Here is a 20,897-nt window from a genome sequence, read left to right on the forward strand (position 1 = left end):
TGCATGATGTCTTTTTTTCTTTAATATCTGAGTACTATCCCATTGTGTAAATGTAACATGTTTTCTTTATCCATTTTTCAGTTGAGGGAAATCTAGGTTGTTTCCAGTTCCTGGCTATTATGAATAAATCTATTATGAACATAGTTGAACAAGTATCCTCATGATAAAGTGAAGGATATTGTGGGTATATGCCCAGGAATGGTATAGCTAGATCTTGATGTATAACTATTCCCAATTTTCTGAGAAATGCCAGATTGATATTCAAAGTGGTTGTACAATTTTGCTCTCCCACCAGCAATGGAGGAGAGTTCACCTTGCTCCATATGCTCACATGTGCTGTCATTCAGGTTTTGATATTATCAATTCTGAAGCATGCAAGATGGAATCTCAAAGTCATTTTGATTTGCATTTCCCATCTGATTAAAGAAGTTGAACCTTTATTTAAGTGCTTCTCCACCATTAGAGATTCCTCAGTTGAGAATTCTCTGTTTAGCTCTGTACCACATGTTAATTGGATTATTTGTTTTGCTAGTGTTTGATTTTTTTGTTTTCTTTATATATTTTGAATATCAGCCCTCTGTCAGATGTAGGGTTCATGAAAATTGGTTGGTGAAGCCCCATTCTGTAGGCTGCCATTTTTCCTATTGACAGTGCCCTCTGTCTGACAGAGCTTTTCAGTCTTATGAGGTCCCATTTATTAATTGTTGATTTTAGATCCTCAGCTGTTGGTGTTGTGTTCTGGAAGTGGCCTCCTGTATCAATGCATTCAAGATGATTCCCCCACTTTCTCTTCTATTAGATTTAATGCATTTGGTCTTATGTTGAAGTCTGAAATCCTCTTGGACTTAAGTTTTGTACAGGATAATAAATATGGATCTATTTACACTCTTCTACATGAAGACATCCAGGCATACCAGCATCATTTGTTGAAAACACTTTCTTTTTTTCACTGTATGGATGTGGTTTCTTTGTCAAGAATCAAGTGTCTGTAGGTGTGTGTGTTTATTTTTGGGTCTTTTATTTGATTCCATTGATCAACCTGTCCATTTTTATACCAGGACCATGTGGTTTTTGATTACTATTGCTCTATAGTACAGCTTAAGATCAGGGATGGTGATACCTCCAGAAGTTCTTTTATTGTACAGGATTGTCTTCACTACCCTGGGTTGATTTGTTTGTTTGTTTTACATATGAAGTTTAGAATTCCTCTTTCCATGTGTGTTATGAATTCTGCTGAACTTTTTATGATAATTGCAATGAATCTTTACATTGCTTTTGGTAAAAAAGCCATTTCTACTATGTTAATCCTAATGGTCAATGAGCATAGGAGATACTTTGGTCTTCTGATATCTTCTTCAATTTCTTTCTTCAGAGACTTGAAGTTCTTGTCATATAGATCTTCCTCTTGCTTGGTTAGAGTTACATCAAAATACTTTATATAATTTGTGGCTATTGTGAAGGGTGCTGTTCCCCTAATTTCTTTCTCTGCTTATTTTCCATTTATATACAGGAGGGCTACTGATTTTTTTTTAGCTAATTTTTTATTCAGCCACTTTGCTGAAGGTGTTAATCAGCTGTAGGAGTTCACTGGTAGAATTTCTAGAGTCACTTATTTATACTATCATATCACTTACAGATAGTGATAATTTGACTTCTTTCTTTCCAATTTGCGTCCACTTGATCTCTAGTTGTCTTATTGCTGTAGCTAGAATTTCAAGTACTATGTTGAATAGATACAAATAGAGTAGACATTCTTCTATTGTCTCTGATTTTAGCAAAATTGTTTTAGGCTTCTCTCTATTTAATTTGATGTTGGATATTGACATGCTGCATATGCCTTGGCTGTATTTATGTATGTGCCTTTTGGGCTTGAGAAATGGCTTAGCAGATATATTTGTCTTGTATCCCTGATCTCTCCAATACTTTTAATACAAAAGGGTTTGGATTTTGTCAAAGACCTTTTCAGCTTCTAAGATGATAATGTGGTTTTTTTTCTTTCAGTTTGTTTATAGGTTAGATTACATTGATAGATTTTCATATGTAGAACCATCCTTGCAACTCTGGATGAAGCCTACTTGATCATGCTGGATGATGTTTTGATATGTTCTTGGATTTTGTTTACAAGTATTTTATTGATTTTTTTGCATCAATGTTCTTGAGAGAAATTGGTCTGAAATCCCCTTTCTTTGTTGAGTCTTTGTGTGCCTTAGGTATCAGGGTAACTATGGCCTCATAAAATTAATTGTGTTTCTATTTTATGGAATAATTTGAAAAGAATTGGTATTAGATCTTCTCTGAAAAACTGGTAGAATCCTGGACTAAAACCATCTGGCCTAGAGCTTTTGTCAGTTGGGTGACTTTTAATGACTGGTTTTATTTCCTTAGGGGTTATAAGTTTATTTAGATTGTTTATCTGGTCTTGAATTAACTTTGTTAAGTGCTATCTATCATCCATTTTGTTTAGATTTTCCAATTTTGTGGAGTAAAGGTTTTTTTTTTAAAGTGACTTAATAATTCTTTCAATTTCCTCAGGGTCTGTTGGTTTGTCCTCTTTTCATTTCTGATTTTGTTGATTTGGATGCCTTCTCTCTGTCTTTTAGTTAGTTTGGCCAAGGGTTCATCTATCTTGTTGATTTTCTCAAAGCAGCAGCTTTGGTTTTGTTGATTCTTTGTATTGTTCTCTATGTGTCTATTTTATATATTTCAGTGCTGAGTTTGATTATTTCCTGAGGATTCCTCCTTGTAGGTGTTTGTTTCTTTTTGTTCTAGAGCTTTTAGATGTGTTCTTAAATTCCTAGTAATATATCTCTCCAACTTTTGTATGTAGGCACTTAGTGCTATGAACACTCCTCTTAGTACCACTTTCATTGTGTCCCATAAGTTTCGGTATGTTGTGTATTCATTTTTGCTATATTCTAGAAAGTCTTAAATTTTTTTTCTTTATTTCATCCATGACCAAGTGGTCACTGAGCATTGTTCAGTTTCTATGAGTTTGTAGCCTTTATGTGGTTGCTGTTGCTATCAAAGTCCAGCATAATGCATGGTAGTCTGTTAAGATACAGGGCTAATTTCATTTTTCTTGTATTTGTTTAGAGTTGCCTTGTGAATGAATATATGGCCAACTTTGGAGACGGTCCCATGAGGTTCTGAGAAGAAGGTATATTCTTTTTTTGTTTGAGTGAAATATTATATACCTATCTGTTAAACCCCTCTGTTCCATAACACCTGTTCGTTCCAGTATTTCTTTGTTTAGTTTCTGTCAGTATGACCTGTCCATTGGTGAGAGTGTGGTCTTGAAGTCTCCTGTTATTAATATGTGAAATTCAATGTGTGATTTAAGCTTTAGTAATGTTTCTTTTATGAATGAATATGCCCTTGAATTTGGGAATAGTTATTCATCATTGAGACATCATCTTGGTGACTTTTTCTTTGATTAGCGTGTAATGTCCTTCCCCATTTCTTTTGATTAATTTTGCCTGAAAGTCTTTTTTATTAGATAATAGAATGGCTACTCGAGCTTGCTTCTTGAGTATGATTTTTCCATGCTGAAATTTTGTTTTAGGTTTATTTCTTTTAGCTAATGTGTATGCATATTTTGCTTGCATATAGGTATGTGTACTGTGCATGCAGCACATGCAGAAGTCAGAGGAGCCTGTGGAGTCCTGTGGAAATGGAACTGCAAATGGTTAAGGACTACCATGTGGGTATACTGATATGTGAAACAAATGTTAAATGTTTTATAGACATTTTATTGTTTGTAGTTGTCCTAAGTCTACATGATAATTATTTTAAAATCAATAAATGGAGGTAACTTAACAGTTGAAACTTAAATCATATTATAGCACAGAATTTTGTTTTCCTTATAAATAGAACATTTTAATTTCTTTGGTATAGCAATATCTATCTTAGGTATTTTTAAAAATATGTTCCTTTTGTGTCCATGAGTGTTTTCTCTGTATGTATTTGCACTATGAATCTGACAGTGTGTGGCAGAAGAGGGTGTCAGATCCCCTGAAACTCAGTGACACATGTTGTAAGCTACAATGTGAGTGTTGGGAACCAAACCAGATTCCTCTACAGGAACATCAAGTGCCCTTAGCTACTGAGCCATCTCTCTTGCTCCTATTTCAGCTATTAATTCAAACCAAAATGGATTTTTTACATAAAATACTATACTATATCTTACATTTCTGCAAATTCATTGTAAAAACACATGAAGGTAGGCCGGCAAGATGGCTCAGCAAGTTAGGGCACATCCCACTCAGACTGACACCTGAGCACCGTGATCAATATAGTGGAGGGCGGGAACTAAGAACCAAGTCCACAGGTAGAGCTCTGACCTTCCCAAGAGCACCATCTCATGCACACACCCACATCCTACACACATCCTACACACACACACACACACACACACACACACACACACTATTAAATAAACAAGGAAAAATTAAAACTACAATAATATTAAGAACCTGTAAGACCTAATTAATGGCTCAGTGGATATAAATATTTGACATGCAACCCAGACAACCTGAGTTTGCCCCCCGGAATCCACAGTGAAAAGAGAATTGACTCCCCAAAGTGGTACTATGACCTACATATGCCCACCATCACATCCGTGTACCCCCAAGTACACAGGCACATAATATACAAACAAAAATAATGAATTAGTTTAAAAAAAACATAACATAAGAACTTTTAAGAATTTTAAGTATGTGAACCCAAAACTTCCAGGTCAAGTTTCTCTAAAGAAATGGAATTTATTGAGCCATTATAGATGCTAGCAAGCAAAGGACCAGGTCCCAGGATGACTACCATCAGCATGGCAAGATAGCCATTGGAATGAGGGAAGCATAAAGTCTGTACATTTTACAGACATAGATTCTGGATGAGAGCAGAGAGAGAACTCACAGCAGGACAGTTTTGAGGTAGATGTATTATCAACAAGAAGGCACTTGCAGCTTGAAGTTGCCAGACTCTTTGCTGGTGGAGCTAATAGTATGGAAATTGTGCACCTAAGCAGCACAGACTGCAGCTGCTGGTGACCATTATGATTTATCTAAGGTCAATATATGTGCATGCGTCATCATTGAGAAAGGATCAGCAATGTTCAGGAGACAAGTGTTGGTAGGTAGGAATCAGGTTTATTGTGTATCCTGAAGAAGGAAGGGTGAGTTCCTTAAGAAAATACAAACCAGTTCCTGCGATAGGTTAGGCACTGTGGGATCTCAGGCCTCCTGCTTCATAACAATGAGCCCTGGAGACTCAGAGTCTCCTGCAAAGTCAGGTGCCACCACAGACAAAACAGGAGGTGCACCGCTGACCCCAAGTGCAAGTCCCTTGACCCTCTGCCCCATTGGTTGGATATTACAGAAGACGCAGCCGTTCCCATCTGACATCTCAACTTCATCATACTCCATGTCCCACTCTTCTCTCACCATTCCTGGATTCCCATATCCTGTTTTGAAGATGTTCAGTTTTGTAGAAAGTTGCCCTGTGATATAACTGTGCGAGCATCAGCCTTGCTCATGTTTGACTTCCTGACCTCTCTTAGTGCATGTACTTAGTCACACAGCAAGATGTATGGGCTGTTTTTAACTTATTAACCTTTATTTTGTTTGTTTTTGTGAGGCTATATGTTTGCACACATGGACCATGAAGCATGTGTGGGGATCAAAGAACAACTTTTGAGAGTAAGAGCTCTCCATCTACACTATGGGTGCCCAGAATGGAACTCAGGCTATCTGTACTATAAAGGGCAAGTGCCTTTACCCTTGGCATGTTTTTCACTAGAGATGAACCTTAACTTTGATTTTTTTTTTCGAGACAGGGTTTCTCTGTGTAGCCTTGCCTGTCCTGGACTCACTTTGTAGACCAGGCTGGCCTTGAACTCACAGAGATCTGCCTGCCTCTGCCTCTCGAGTGCTGGGATTAAAGGTGTGCGCCACCACGCCTGGCTTGATGAACCTTAACTTTGAAAGGAAGGTGGCCAAAAGGCAGAACAGCAGATGTCAGCCTTTGGGATGGGAGACCCAGCATCTGATGCATCTCTGAAGCCCTAAGATACCTGTGTATTGAAAACAGAGCATCATATTTTATTCCTTATAATAGTGGTAATTTGCTTATTGACACTCTTTGAACAATTAATATGTACATACAACTTGATGTAGGATTCTGGTACAAAGTAAAGGACAGATCTAAATTGAAGGTGGGAATGCTAGGCTCTTGCTTTCTTTCACTGGTGGACTCTAGTGAATGCTAATGCTTTTTAGCAAAACCAGTTGCTCACTGCCTGTTATGGGGTGACAAGACAGAGATCTCAAACTTTTTTATCCCATTTGAGTCACTCTTCATATTTCTGCAAGCTTAAATGAAGACTCAGTGCTTTTAGCAAACTTTTAATCATTCTACATGGAGCCTGCACAACTGTTATTCACCACACAGCACAGTATGGGAGGGACTGGGAGGAGACAAGGGAGGGGCTATGGTTTGGATATAAAGTGAATATATAAATAAAATAAAAGAAGAAGAAAAAGATAGCATAAAATTATTAAAGTCATTTTAAAAGAATAGCTACTCTAGCTTGCTTCCTGGGTCTGTTTGCTTGGATTTTTTTTTTTTCAGCGCTTTACTCAAGTAATGTTTATCTTTGTTGTTGAGGTGTGTTTCTTGTATTCAGCAGAATGATGGGTCCTTTTTTCACAACCATTCTGTTAGCTTGTGATTTTTATTGGTGCACTAAGACCATTGATATTAAGAGATATTAATGACCAAATATCGTTAATTGCTCTTATTTTGATATTAGTGGTGTTGTGTGTGCTTCCCTTCTTTTGTTTTTGATTGTGTGGAATTACTTATTTCCTGTATCTGAAGTTATTTCCTGTATTGTTACCCTCATTGTAATGAATGTTCCTTATAGTACATTCTTTAGGGCTGGATTTGTGGATAGATATTGTTTAAATTTGGTTTTGTTTTTTTAAACATCTTGTTTTCTCCATCTATGGTGATTGAGAGTTTTGATGGATGTAGTATTTTTTGCTGGGCTGGCATCGTTGGTCTCTTAGGGTTTTCAAAACATCTATTCAGGCCCTTCTGGGTTTTTGAGTCTCTGATGAGAAGTCAGGTATAATTCTAATAGGTCTGCCTTTATATGTTACTTGGCCCTTTTCCCTTGCAGCTTTTAATATTCTTTCTTTGTTCTGTACATTTAATGTTTTTATTCTTATGTGGCAGGAAGGTCTATTTGGCATTCTGTATGCTTCTTGTATGTTTATAGATATCTCTTTAGGTGGGGAAATTTTCTTCCATGCTTTTGTTGAAATATTTCTGGGTCTTAGAGTGGGATTCTTCACCTTGTTCTAGTCCTGTTATTCATAGTTTAGGTCTTTTCATAGTAACCCAGATTTCCTGTATGTTTTGTGTAATGAATTTTTTTTTTAGCTTTAGCATTTTCTCTGAAAGATGCATCAATTTCTTCTATTCTCTCTTCTATCTCTTGGATTCTGTTGGAGATGCTTGCATCTGATAGTCCTATTCTTCTTCCTGAGTTTCCCATCTCCAGGATTCCTTCAGATTGTGCTTTCTTTATTCCAGCTCCAGTGCCAGATGTTAGAGAGATGCAGCAGTGCACAATTGATGTGGTTGTCAGAGGCTGGAAGCAATTCTGTGGTGCATCACAGTACTGACCTTGCAAAATACCAGATCCCTTCCAGAGATCTCCCATGCCTACTGAAATTGCCCAAATCCATGACTCTTGACATCGTGTCAGAGGCTGGAAGCAATTCTGGGGGTGCCTCACAGTACAGACCTTGCAAAAAAAGTGGATCACCTCCTAGAAAGCACACATGCTTAATGAGCCCCTTTAAGAGAATGGCTCTTGGCAGGCTGCGACTTGTTTCGTTTTTGTTTGAACTGTAGGATTCAGGAAATTGCTCTGCAGTTAAGAGTGTACGATTCTTGCAGAGGACCCTTGTCAAGCAGCTCACATAATTTCTGCAATTCCAGGTGCAGAATGTCGTATGCCAGTGTGTCTGTGGGCACTTGCGCATACCTACATAAAATCATAATTAAAAACAAATCTTTAGCAAATAATTGAAGCACAAAAATGAATCCAAAAGTCATGAAGTAGATTAATAGCAACACTAATTGAATTTTTGCTGTGTACCAGTTGCATCTCTTTATTATTTGCTATGACAGCAGTTGTCTAAATGTTCTAAGTGTTTCCACATATTATGAAGTATGTTTCTAATTATGTAATTAAAGTTTTATGAAGTTTTTTTTTTAAGTTGAATGTGGTAGTACATTCAACCCTAGCCCTTGGTAAGTAGAGCCAAGAGGATTAGGAGTTCAAGGCCAGTTACAGTTCTATAGCAAGATGCTACCAGCCTGTGCTACATGAGGCATTGTCCCAAAAAGAAGGATGAAAAGAAAGAGAGTGGGGATTTTATCATAAAAGAGCTGAGAAAAAATATATATACATATGTATATGTATATATATTATAATACAAACAGAAACTTAGTTAAATTCAGCTTTACCCCAAAGATACAACTTTTAGTTGCATATTTTGTTCTTATTTTTGTGTGGATATTTTCAGGCAATAGATGATAGATATGTACATACATACATACATACATACACACACACACACACACACACACACACACACACACACACACACACAATGGTTCAGGGGCTCTGTTCAGTGGTAGACTGCTTGCTTAGAATGCTCAAAGCCCTGGGTTCAATCCCCAGTGTTGCCCCACAAAAAGGCAGGAAGATGGCAGCTAGGTCTTATGAAGTAGGTAGATGAACTGAATCAAAACTTTAACTAGTCAGCACTATATCACCAAGTTTGCAGACAGGTGGTAGTCAGTGAGTCTTACTCTGCCAAATTCAATGCCTTCTTGAAGTGAAAACTCCAGTAAAGCTCCCATTTTCCATGATTAGTACTCTAGTTTCTGTGGTTTCCTGGTGGTTCTTATGTGGTTTGGAGAGTTGGTTTTTAAATATGGAAGTATTTTCCAAGCTTACTGTTAAACTAGTAAGTTGACCATGGTGAGAGTATTCCCAATGGAAAGTAGCTAATAAAACAGTCATAGCCTGAATTATTTTCTTTAGCTCCTCTCAACATTACACCGGTAGCATTTACAAGACCTGCACTGGCTCACTTGTTTAGAAAAAATGAGCAAGTAGGCGGGAAGAGCTGTCTACCTCTTTTGGAAAATGCCTAACTGATCCAATTTGTACAGTACAACCTGACTGCCATCTTAGGAAAACCATTTGCCCACCACTATAAAAATGCAAAATATTTTGTTATTCCCAGATTGGTAGATTCCTCCCAAACCACCAGGAGTCCAAAGCCCTATGCAAAAGCAAGGAGCCTTTATTCAAACTCGAGCTTGAGGGTCCTCAAATCTCACCACAGCAGATCAGTAGCAAGAGCCCTGAACCATCATTAGGCAGGGTTTTTATTGTGGTTACAGCAAGGAACGGGAGTTTCCAGTTTGGCAGTTACAGGATTGGTTGACATTTAGCACAGTTGACTTAGTGCTCGGGGATTGCCTGAGCCTGACGTAAGCAATTTATCTATAACATCTGGGCACATTAAGTATTTACCACTGTCCCCTGATTGCCTCAGGAGTAGGGTGGTTCTTTTCCTGGAACAGTTGTGCTTTTTCCAGCAACAGAGGTATGCACAAGTAACTACATTTCAAAATGCAGGCTATGGATGACACCTCTTGAAAACAGGAAAAATATGCTGGCTGGGCTGATTTTTCATCTGTCTTCTACCATCAGTTGTTTACTGTGCAGAAAGTAGCCCCTTCGTTTGATGCAATCTTGCTGTAACTGAGGCATGCAGGTCTGCTGGTTCCAGGGAAGAGGAAAGAAACACCCATAATTCCTCAGAACGAGCCTCATTAGAAGAGCGACTCGTGGGAAATGGGGACGGCGGGCTTGATGAGACGGGCCCTCAGGCAGTGCGCAATAGGGAGGGTATAAAATCCCAGCAGGGACATTATTAATTAGATGGTCTGGAAGGGAGAGCTTTCTCTTCAAAAACCTGGACAGGAGGTTCATTAGGAGACAAATTAAAGTGGGAGAGAGGAGAGAGAGCCACCAACATCATAGGGACAATAGGAAAAGAAGAGGAGCTTCAGAGGACACCCCCAGACAAAGGGGAGTTTCTGACTTTTATGTATTGTTCAGGGGCCTGAGAGGAAGTTCCATACTAAGTGAGTTACATAGCAAGGATTCAGGTGTTAGATTGGACCATAAATTTATCTTGTAACTGTGAGATAGGGGTTAGGCTTCCTAGATCCCCACCACCCCCACAAAGATCCCTGTGTTTTGAAGGCCTGTTGGTCACCTGGTTGCTGAGAACCAGTGAGAGCACAGGGGCGAAAGCCAAGATTTTTTGTTTTTGTTTTGTTTTTTTGTTTTTCAAGACGGAGTTTCTCTGTGCGGCCTTGGCTGTCCTGGACTTGCTTTGTAGACCAGGCTGGCCGCGAACTCACAAAGATCCACCTACCTCTGCTTCCCAAGTGCTGGGACTATATTTTTGTTTTTCTGCCTTGTCTAAGAAAGCATTTCTCAAGCCAGTGTTGTGGGGCTTTCCGCCTTGAGATGACACAGTCATGTCTCTAACCCACGTGGCTTGACTTCACATAGAGGATCTCCTTCGTTCTTCTGCATGTCAGTATTTAGTTTTCTCTGCACTGTTTATGGACCAGGCGGACATTACTCCTTTGTGCATTCTTGGCACCTTCGTCAAAACACATCTCATTGTACAAGTTTATGTCTAGGCTCTCTGTTCTTCTACTAGTTAGTGTGTTGTTATGCTAGCACTACATATTTTTATTTGTATATCCTTCAATTTTGTCTTTTTTTGTTCAAGATTGTTTTAGCTATTTGAAGTTGTTTGTGTTTCGGTCAGTTGCTCTACCCTGTCAGCCTCAGCAACATGAGGAGTTCCCAAATGTTTCAGACACAAAACATCCACATAGCCTAAGCTAGGACTTGTTGTTCCAACATAGAAAAGAGTTTCAGTCCTAGTCAGCATGATGAAGTAGAGATAGAGATTTATATTAAAGACAATAAAAAGAAAATTCACTCAAAATGAAAGTAAGAACATGGATGTCGACTTTTCTAAGGGAGAGACCAAAAGTAAGACATCCTAGTATGGGTGTGGCTTCCTGAAGGAAAAGTATGAGACATTCAAGTTTAGGCATGGGCTCCTTGATGTAGAACAGCAATCTTAGCTTTACCCACATAAATATTTTGGTGACTCTCATATTATAGCTCAAAATCTTGATAAGAAATATTTTTTTCCTTTCACTGGTTTAATAAGTGAAATTATAGAAGGGATATAGTAGTACCTAGACAGACATATAATTGGATAAGGCAAAAGCAGATGTCGTAAGTAGAAAGGCGTAAACAGTTGTCTGTTACACTGAAATGCATGCTGCTTGGTTAGTGTAAGGCCTCAACTAGATTTCTGGGTGAGGGACTACTTTCCTATCTTCTGTACCCCATATTTTCCCCTCTTTCCATCCTGTTTCAATTCCATATAACATTCTAATTTTTTTTTAATTACTGACAAAATTGTTATTGGGGTTTTTGTGGCCTAACCCTCTAGAACCTAGAGTCCCAAATTAAATGCTTTCTTTTATAAGTTGCCTTTGCCATAATATCTTATCACAGCAATAAAAAATGTAGCTAAAACACCCACAAAGCGTCTACATCGCTAACAATTTTCTGAACAAATGTGATAGGCTTGTTGTCTAAAAATATATCTTTAGAGGAAATGTAATCCAAAAAAGGTGTTTGCTCTGGTAAGAGATCACATCCAAAGACCTTCTAGATCTGTGTGATCAGTCTGGAATACAAACATGCCTTTATTCCAGGAGACACAGGCAAACAGATCTGAGTTCAAGGCCAGCCTGGTAAAGAGCAAGATTCAGGTAAAGAAAAGCTTAGGTCCAGGTGTGTGGCACATGTCTTTAACCGCAAACTGTGAAGGTAAAGTTAGATTGTGGAAGGAAGCACCCGGTTTTGAAAGTGATGTCTAATTGAGTGGCAGAGAAAGTGACGAATCAAAGAACGATTTGACAGACTAGGCTATGCCCAACTCTCGTGAGAAGAGAGAGGAAAGGGAAGCTACTTAAAGGGCAATGCAGGGAGAAAGGAGGCAGTTTTACAGGGAGAATTTTACAGAGAGAGGTTGATTGAGAGAAAAAGCCGGACACAGGTGAAGACAGAACGAGCCAGAGAATGAGGAGGAGCCGGAGATGAGAGCAGGTTGCTGGAGTTAGTTTGAGGCTAAGGAAAGCAATTCAGGGGCCAAAAGAAAAGTCAAATTGACAAAGTCAGCTGGGAGAGGACTTTGAGCAAGAACAGCTGAGTTGAACCAGCCAGCTTTGAGCTCAGAAAGAACAAGAAAGGATGAGCTTTTGAAGCAGTAAGTCTCAGAGCCAGAAAATGTCCTAGGCCTAGGTTAGATTGTACGGAACCAAATGCTTCCAGGACTAGGCCTAGGCTAGCAGAGGCAGGAAGTAGTCTTCTGACAGAACAACTGAAGCAGGTGGGTAAAGGTTCCTTTTGCACACAGCACCTTTCCCAGTTCCCTCGGGCTGGCTGGCACGTGTGGAGAAAGTGTCAGCTCTGATTCCTACCCCAGATCATGCCTGCGTCATGGATGCCGTGTTCCTTCCCATAACTGTCATACACTCTAACCCTCTGGAGCTGAGAATTCCAAACTAAGTGCTGTCTCTTATGAGTTTCATTGTCATACTGTCTAATAAGAGCAATAAAGAGGTAATGAAAATACCTATAAATCTTCTATATCTTCTATATCTCTAATAATAATTTTCTGAATAATTATGTTAGACTTATGGCATAAAAATATATCAGTAGGGGCTGGAGAGATGGCTCAGTGGTTAAGAGTGCCGCCTGCTCTTCCAAAGGTCCTGAGTTCAATTCCCAGCGACCACATGGTGGCTCATAACCATCTATAATGTGATATGGCGCCCTCTTCTGGCTTGCAGAAGTACATGCAAGCAGAGCACTGTATACATAATAATAAATAAATAAATCTTTAAAAATATATCAGTATTATGATATCATCAGAATTAAACCTATATCATTAAAGCCTAGTCCAGGGGAAACAGAACTAATTGCTTCTTCAACTAGTTAGGTACAAGGGGAAATTGAAAAAATAATTGGAGGAAGGAAAATTATTTACTTACATTTTAAATATTTGAAAAATACAGACACTGGACACTTTGGAACGTCACACTAAGTGGTAAACTATGTGGATTACAATGTTCTATAGGATTATAATGGAGGTAAAAGACTCTTATAGGTTACTCACATGACTGTTGTGATAGTATTACAATACTCTATACTATGCATGTTGGTGATGATGCTGGTGTTATCAACTCTCATGCTAACAGTAATATATAAATACACATATGGATAAAATGTGATGTTTAATGGTGACAACAGACTATCCATCTGGTTAATATAATTACTATGTTATAATTATTTTACTATTCTACTAGTATGCACTCCTCATTAGAAATGAAAATTTACTGTGTAACTATGCTGCAATATGTTCATAGCAGTCTACCTCAGCTTGTGCTCATCCTACACCTTGATTCCATCAAGAGGCCACACGAAATAATTAACTGCCTTACAATGTAAGTTTGTGTAAGTACTCTACGGTGTTTGCTCAAGGATGAATCCCCTGAGGACACATTTCCACGATGCATGCATGCCATTAAGAGATGCATGACTACACAGCGACCAGCAGCAGAGTATGGATTTTATTGGATCCTGATTCCTGCAACCACATGAAATTTTAAGACTAATACAACTGACAAAACATAAGCAGTCACTGATTAGATGTACAAGAATTATTGTTTGACAGCGTGAAGTGCTGTAATTTTGTTTCATTTTTGTAAAAGTACATTTCTCTTAGACTTGAACAATGGGGGAAGTGGGCTGGGAAATAGCTCATTCAATAGAGTGATTGTCAGACAAGCACAAGGACCTGAGTTCTAGTCTCCAGCAGCATTATCATAAGTCCCCGAGGAGGCAGCAACAGGCAGATTCCTGGATGCTATTGGCCACCAAACCTACTCATTCTGTGAGCTCCAGGTTCAGTGAGAGACTCTGTCTCCAGTGTCCGGGAAGGGAGAGATTATGGGTAGAGGTGCTTTGTTGTGTTCTGCACTTTCAGGCTGAGGCCTGGCTTCTGTCCTTCAAGGTCACCAGGGAAGAAGAAAAGGGTATTCCTTACACAGGCTTTTCCAGGAATGCACTGAACTGAGATCAGTTTACTTTTGTGATATGTGTACAAAGCAGGTTTTATGTGGCCATGTGAAGGCTCTTTTGAAGAAAATCATGGTTATAAATGGGATTAAAAGGCATTAATTCTCATCCTTATGCCTATTTTTTGACTACTTGGTACCAAGGAAATAACCGAGATTCATTCTGGACTCCCTTAGTGAGTCTGCACACCAAAAAAGAGCCTCCACACAACATGGATTTGGGAGAAAACTGGCAAATTCAGTGCACACACAACTCTTCCCACTCTTTGCACCTTGTGTGTATTTGTTAATTTATCAAGAAACTTATTTGTCAGTTATTCCTTTTAAGTCCTATTTTTCTTTCAAGACAGACATGAAGCTCCCTCTGGCAGTTGCCTTAAGCTTCAATGTATAGAGACAGAATGACTCTTCAGCTGTTATGTTTTTCCCTTAGGTACTCAATAAACCTCTGAACATCCTAATATAGATGTTATATGAAGAATTATAGATTTAGAAGACTACTACTTCCCATAGGTTTTTAAGGAAAATCTCTACTTCTCTTGATGGAGACAGTTACTTGGAAATTCCAACTGCCTACCCTTTAGAATTTCCCTAGCAGGCTTCTGTACTTAACAGCAGCTTATTGGCTGTTACCAAAGTGAAGAAGATTGCTGAGGCAGCCAACTGTGAAAACTCAGCTCTTGACACTTGGGTCTTCAGTCTATACAGAAGAAACAAGGATAAATACATAAGTAGACAAAAACAACACATAATTAGGACTCACAAAAGGCAACGCGGGAGACATACAATTAAAGGTAATTATTGTAATGAATATTAAAATAAGATCCCTGCTATAATATTAATTTGATATAATCACTTTCTGTGACAGTGAAATAACTACAAATGACTCAGATTGGAAGGAGATAGGCTTCCTATTTGGTTGAATTCACAATGTTTGTTGTCAGAGAAGAAAAACAATTTGTCTTAGACAATTGGGTAAATTTAGTTCTTGACACTGGATCTTCAGTGTACATGTAGACTCTACACAAAAAAAAAAACACAGGTAGAATATGAAAAGGAAAGGCAATCAGGGAGGAATTAGGTATAATTGTAATAACGAATATAAAAATGAGATACCTGCTATAACATTAATTTAGTATAATTACTCTTCTATAGTAATGAAATAGGTACAAACGAACCAGATGGAGAGAAGGTAGGCTCCTCCTTTGGTATAATTCACAGTGTTTGGTCCAAGAAAAGAGGAAAATCCCAAATGTGTGGGTTGTCATGGACAGTTACATAAAACCCACAGTAATTAATTAATTAATTAATTAAATGGGTAACAAAGTTGTTCAACTGTTGTCAGTTTAACTGTTAAATAAGGTGAAAAAGAGAGTGAAGAACACTGCCATGTTTCCGTTAGAAGCTTTCAGGTTTGAATCTGACTAGTGAAAGAGATGGTATAATTGCCTGATAACATTAAATATACGAATGTAACAAATTGAAATTTATATGATCAACAAAGAAGTTATAGAGGTAATCAAGTACTTCCCTGTAAAGAAGCGATCTGGTGAAGTAAGCTCAGATGGTGTAGAGTAGTTAATAAATTAAAAGTGAACTTAAAGAAACAACTTACTGGGAAAAAATTCAATTGTTCAAGATTAACTCCAGCTGAAATGTAGACAATCTCTCTAGATACGAAGTGACTGTTGAAAAAGGAGAACACCATCTTAAGAAAATTTGCAATATTGAAAGTAAAATGAGACAAAGATGTGTGTCACTCAGTTTAGTGATAGGTCAAATAAAAATTTTCTGATATATTTGAAGTTTCTGTTTTGTGGCATCTTCACATATTGATGAAATCTGTTGAATTCAAAGATCTTGGGTTCAAATTCCTCTGTCACTAGGTAGCAATGAACTTGAAACAGGCTCATTCCAAAGTCCAACAGCATTTTCTAAGGTTCCATAACAAAGTGCCAAACTGGGCTAATAAAGCAACAGATTCCCCCCCCGCACACACACACACACAATTTTCGAGGCCAGAAGCCTGTGGCTAAAGTATTCCCATGGCGGATCTCTTCTAACGGACAAGAGAACCATCTGTCCTGGTCTCCCATGAGTTTGTAGATGATTATCCACTCCCCGTCTTTGTTTCATCTTTTCATTGTGTAAATTGGCTCACTGTTGCGACTCCCTCACATCTGTTTGCATCCAGTGGCAGGCATGGAAGGACCTGGACGGACCAGAGTTCCACCAGGAGCTGGACCCAGGGCGGGGGCGGGGCTGCACAAACTGATGCACCAACCAAGGAAATAGCGTGCAGAGAACCTAGCCCCCCTGTTCAGATGTAGCCCATAGAGAGCTCATTCTTCACGTGGGGCAGAGGAGGGGCCGAGGGGAAGCAGGGACTGACTCTGGTGGGAACACTGGTGCCTGCAATTTGATCGCTGCCGCTTGGCGGGGCAGCCTTGCTGGCATGCAAAGGAAGGAAGGAGATGTAGGCTTTCCTGATAGGCTTGACAAGCTGTGGTCAGATTTGGGAGGAGAGGGCCCCTCCTCACAGAGGTCTAGGGGCAGGGAAGAAGGGGCAAGAGAGAAGGAGGGTGGGAATGGAAAAATAAGAGCAAGAAGATAACAATCTGGAGGTAATGTGAATAAAATATAATAAATAATTTTGTAAAAAGCCTCGAGAAAAATGCCTGGATAGAGAGCAAAAGAGACCTGTGTTCCTGGTGTATGCCACAAGAGCACGCAAAGATGCTTGGGGCCAAGCAGTCTGCCTCTCTCAAAATACTGTTAAAATAGTAATAGAAAAACTATTTTATCATCTTTGGAGTGTTTATTGATACAGTTTTGGATCATAGAGTTGATCCAGGATCATAAATTTCACTTCTCACACGGTTATTGATATTTAAGAAAGTCCCGAGCCCCACCCCTTCTGTCTCTCACAATGACTATAGTTTTATATGCTTTAAATCCTCAGTAGGAGATTTATAACTTAGTCAAGCATTGTGTATCTGTATCAGGGTTTTGTTGTTTGGCCAGTTGTGATTTGGGTGCTCTGGTCAACCCCAAGGCTGTGTGCTTACCAGGCAGGCCCTAGATCTCCAGCTTTATCATCTAACTTGGCACATAATAGAAAATATTTTCAGCTCAAAGAGATGTTTTAATTTTTACTTTAGTGGTTTTTATTTTTAAAAACTCAAAATAATATTTCCCAAGGAACTGAATGGAAGTAATTTATATTTATTCCCAACAGATGGAGTCATCGTTTATATATATTACGATTTTACTTTTGAGTGTGTTTGAATTTTCATCAGGAATAGTATATAATAGAGGTAAGTATCAGGCTGCTTCCTTTGCAGGAGTACTTATTAATTTCTTTTCTCCATTTTCAGTTTAAATCCTTTTCATTGCCTATTTTCTTTCTTGACAGTATTCTCCCATTGTCCTTCTGTATTACCTATTTACTCCAGCCCAGGTGTCAGGTGAGGTCACTGGGAAGTAATGGTCACCAAGTTGTATATGCAGAGTTTTATTTAATATTGCTTTTCCACTTCCAAGTCATAGAAAGTTTACCATTAAGAGCAGATTATACATGAAAAATTTGTTTACTATTTTAACAGATATAAAATCCTTGCCTCAACGTATGAGTCCAGACTACCAAATTAAAAGAAAAAACTTAAAAGAAATATACCAATAGAATTAGTTCACAAATTATTAATAAGACATTTAAAATTGTTTATCTATTAGTATTTTCTGTACATTCTGTTTTGCTTAAATATATTTGTGTGTGAAGGTGTCAGATCCTCTGGAACTGGAATTCCAGACAGTTGTGAGCTGCCATGTGGGTGCTGTGAATTAAACCCAGCTCCTCCTGAAGATAATCCAGTGTTCTTCACCACTGAGCCACCTCTCCAGACCCAAGAATTTTTTAAAAAATTTAAGGACAAAATTTACATCCATATAGTGCACATTTTTGAGATCCTCCTGCATCCTAGGATGCATGTTAGAACACAGTGGTGCTTAATAAATGGGTAGATAGAAGAATTCAGACTTATTTACAGATGTGTTGCAGAATTTGATGAGATATCAGTTGTCTCAGCTTTTAGTTCCAGCGTTGTAGAAGGGAGCTCTTGAGATGTATGTGGGTATGAGAAAACATTGGAGAGTTACAGGAGAGGAGATGTCAGAGAAAGGATAGGTTGCATTGGGCTGTGGAAATCGAACAGTTAAGGCAGGCTTCATATAAAGAAGAACATGAATTGCAGAGTGTGTGAGAAAAGCAGTGCAGACTTTAGTCTGACAAGCTATTCTCAAAGACTGGGAGCTGGTGCATATCATATAGGTGAGTGCATGTGAGGCAAAAAAAAAATGATTTCAAACTATAAGTATTGGGAGATTATTTATACTTATCTGCTTTGTAGTTAAATTTGACAAGAACATTGAAACAAGCATGTTGTAAAGCAATATGCAGTATAAAGTAAATTCACTCTTCTCATTTAAATCTAATAAGCTAGGGTGGGGCAGTGACATACCATAGCTATAGTTTGGATCAATATGTCAGCATAGGGTAAGAAGCACCCTTACACTTTGTGGTTGATGTTTGTAATCTAACTAAAGACAGACCAACGGGAAAAAAAAGAGCATGTCAATTTCATTTGACTTCCATATTTTATGTGGCACTGAGGTCTTTGTAAAAGGAGATGCGATCCTAAAGAAGTGATTAAACCAACAAGGTAACATACAGTATCAACAAAATGTAACAGGTCGAGGAGAGGGAACGAGAGAAGGAAAGAGAGGTTGGAGGTGATAAACAGAGGAAGAGTCTGCTAGGAGATACATAGGGTGGAGATGATGGAAGATGAATACTATTTCAATACGTTGGAGCAGACTCAACAACAATTCTTCACTTGGTGATGGGAAAGTACAGTTTCTTTTAGCTTGTAACAATCCCTATGCCACAGTGGCTTTTGTTCACAGCAGACATGGTCTCATGTCTTCCACTAAATAGGTGGCGGGAGATGGGAGGAGTTTTGTTGCCTCTGGCTACGTGTTCGCTGCTACACCTGAACAGTGAATGCCTTTAATAAATGACACTGGATCTCCAAGTTAGTCCCAGAGTGTCACCTTATTTTATTTGGAGAAGAAATTCCCTCAGTAATTATACTTTTGCATGTGTAGAAATGTTAAAGGTGTTACCTGCTGGTCATATCTTCCCTAGAGGCACTGAAATATCACTTACCGTTCTAGTGTTAAAATCTAGCAAACGCTGTGCTATAAGAGCTTTTACACAGAAGGATCCTTCAGGCAAAAGCAGAGTTGCAACATCTTTTGTGACTTCCCCTGGTTCATCTTTTGTACCCCAGCACCAAAAGGGCATGTTGATGTGACAGGAAACTCACAAAATGATACAAGAGTCAAAGGTTATCAATTGATTTCGTTGAGACCAATAGCAGATAACTTTGAATTGAAGAAAGTCCAAGTGAGTTGAAATCTGAGCAAAGTACAGAAGTGTAAAGAATGTGTGAGCATTTTGGATGGGCTTGCCTATAGGTTTAGTGTGAGAGAGTGAAAGGAAAGGCTGGTTGCTGAGAGGCTGGTAAAATAGATGAAGGTCCTCATAGACCTTTCTTCGGTTGACTTTATGTGAGGTATCTCGTCAGGTAAGTAACCTCTGAGCTCAGTGTTTTGTATCATGGCTGCTTCTTCTTAAAGAGGTCACAAGGCACAGGCGGCACAAAGTGTTGTGGGAATTGTCATAACATGTCACGCAAACCCCATGGGTGGCTCAAAACACAGTTTTTCAAAACAGCTAGTTTTTCTTTTACTTTGTTTTGTTGTTTCCCTTCTCTTATTTCTACATTTATTCATTAAGTGTCGTCAGTGAACTTTTTGTTAGTTTTTTTTTTTTAGCAGATAAAGGAGTAATTTGAACTTTAGAAATAAATTATAGTTTAAGAATATGTTTGGGAGCCCTTTCAAGGGCAGTTAAAGGAGAGAAATGTGTGAGTTGAAAGTGCTTAGAAATCTGCTGAAAACCATAACTTTCTGACACACTTTAAGCTACACTCACCATGCTTACACTGATGTGCTTACACACACAGATTCAAGAACAACACTGAAACAACTGTGCTGTACAAACAATATGCAGTATAAAGTGAAATTTATTCTTACTTCTAGTTAAAATGTAATCCTAAATTTTCTCCAACGAGTGTTTTATTTTATTATATTACCATCCTATCCATTTTCAAGCAGGGGCCACATGGGTTTGAGTTCTAATAGCCATAAGCACATTCTTTATTCCTATCAAACAGTCCAAACACAACTCTGTTCTATAATAGATTCTTCTTTTCTTCCGTTTGGGCCATGTAGCAAGAAGCCTACATTGTGCCTTTCCTATTCTGCTTAATGTTTCAAGTCTATTTCATTCTCTGGCTTTAACCTTCAAACCTTTACATCTCTGCACTGTTGCTAAGGGAGGGAGAAGCTACACAGCGTCCCTGGCCTTACCTAGCAGGTCCTGACATGACCATCACACAACTGCACCAACTGATCGAAGTCTACCTTTCATCTCTATGCCCTTC

General features: G+C 38.6%; 1 protein-coding gene across 1 annotated transcript in view; it reads left to right on the forward strand.

Annotated features, from left to right (window-relative positions):
• Nucleotides 1–14,935: 14,935 nt before the first annotated feature.
• The window catches only part of CATSPERB (cation channel sperm associated auxiliary subunit beta), a 120,045-nt gene continuing 114,083 nt past the window's right edge, over nt 14,936–20,897 (forward strand). Inside the window, exons 1-2 of the mRNA XM_084791578.1 lie at nt 14,936–15,125; nt 17,570–17,648. Coding sequence (XP_084647704.1) covers nt 17,570–17,648 — 79 coding nt within the window. The 5' untranslated portion in view covers nt 14,936–15,125. The remainder of the gene's footprint in view (nt 15,126–17,569; nt 17,649–20,897) is intronic.

Source organism: Acomys minous (genome assembly GCF_964271855.1).
Source record: "Acomys minous genome assembly, chromosome: 8".
NCBI classification, from domain to species: domain Eukaryota; kingdom Metazoa; phylum Chordata; class Mammalia; order Rodentia; family Muridae; genus Acomys; species Acomys minous.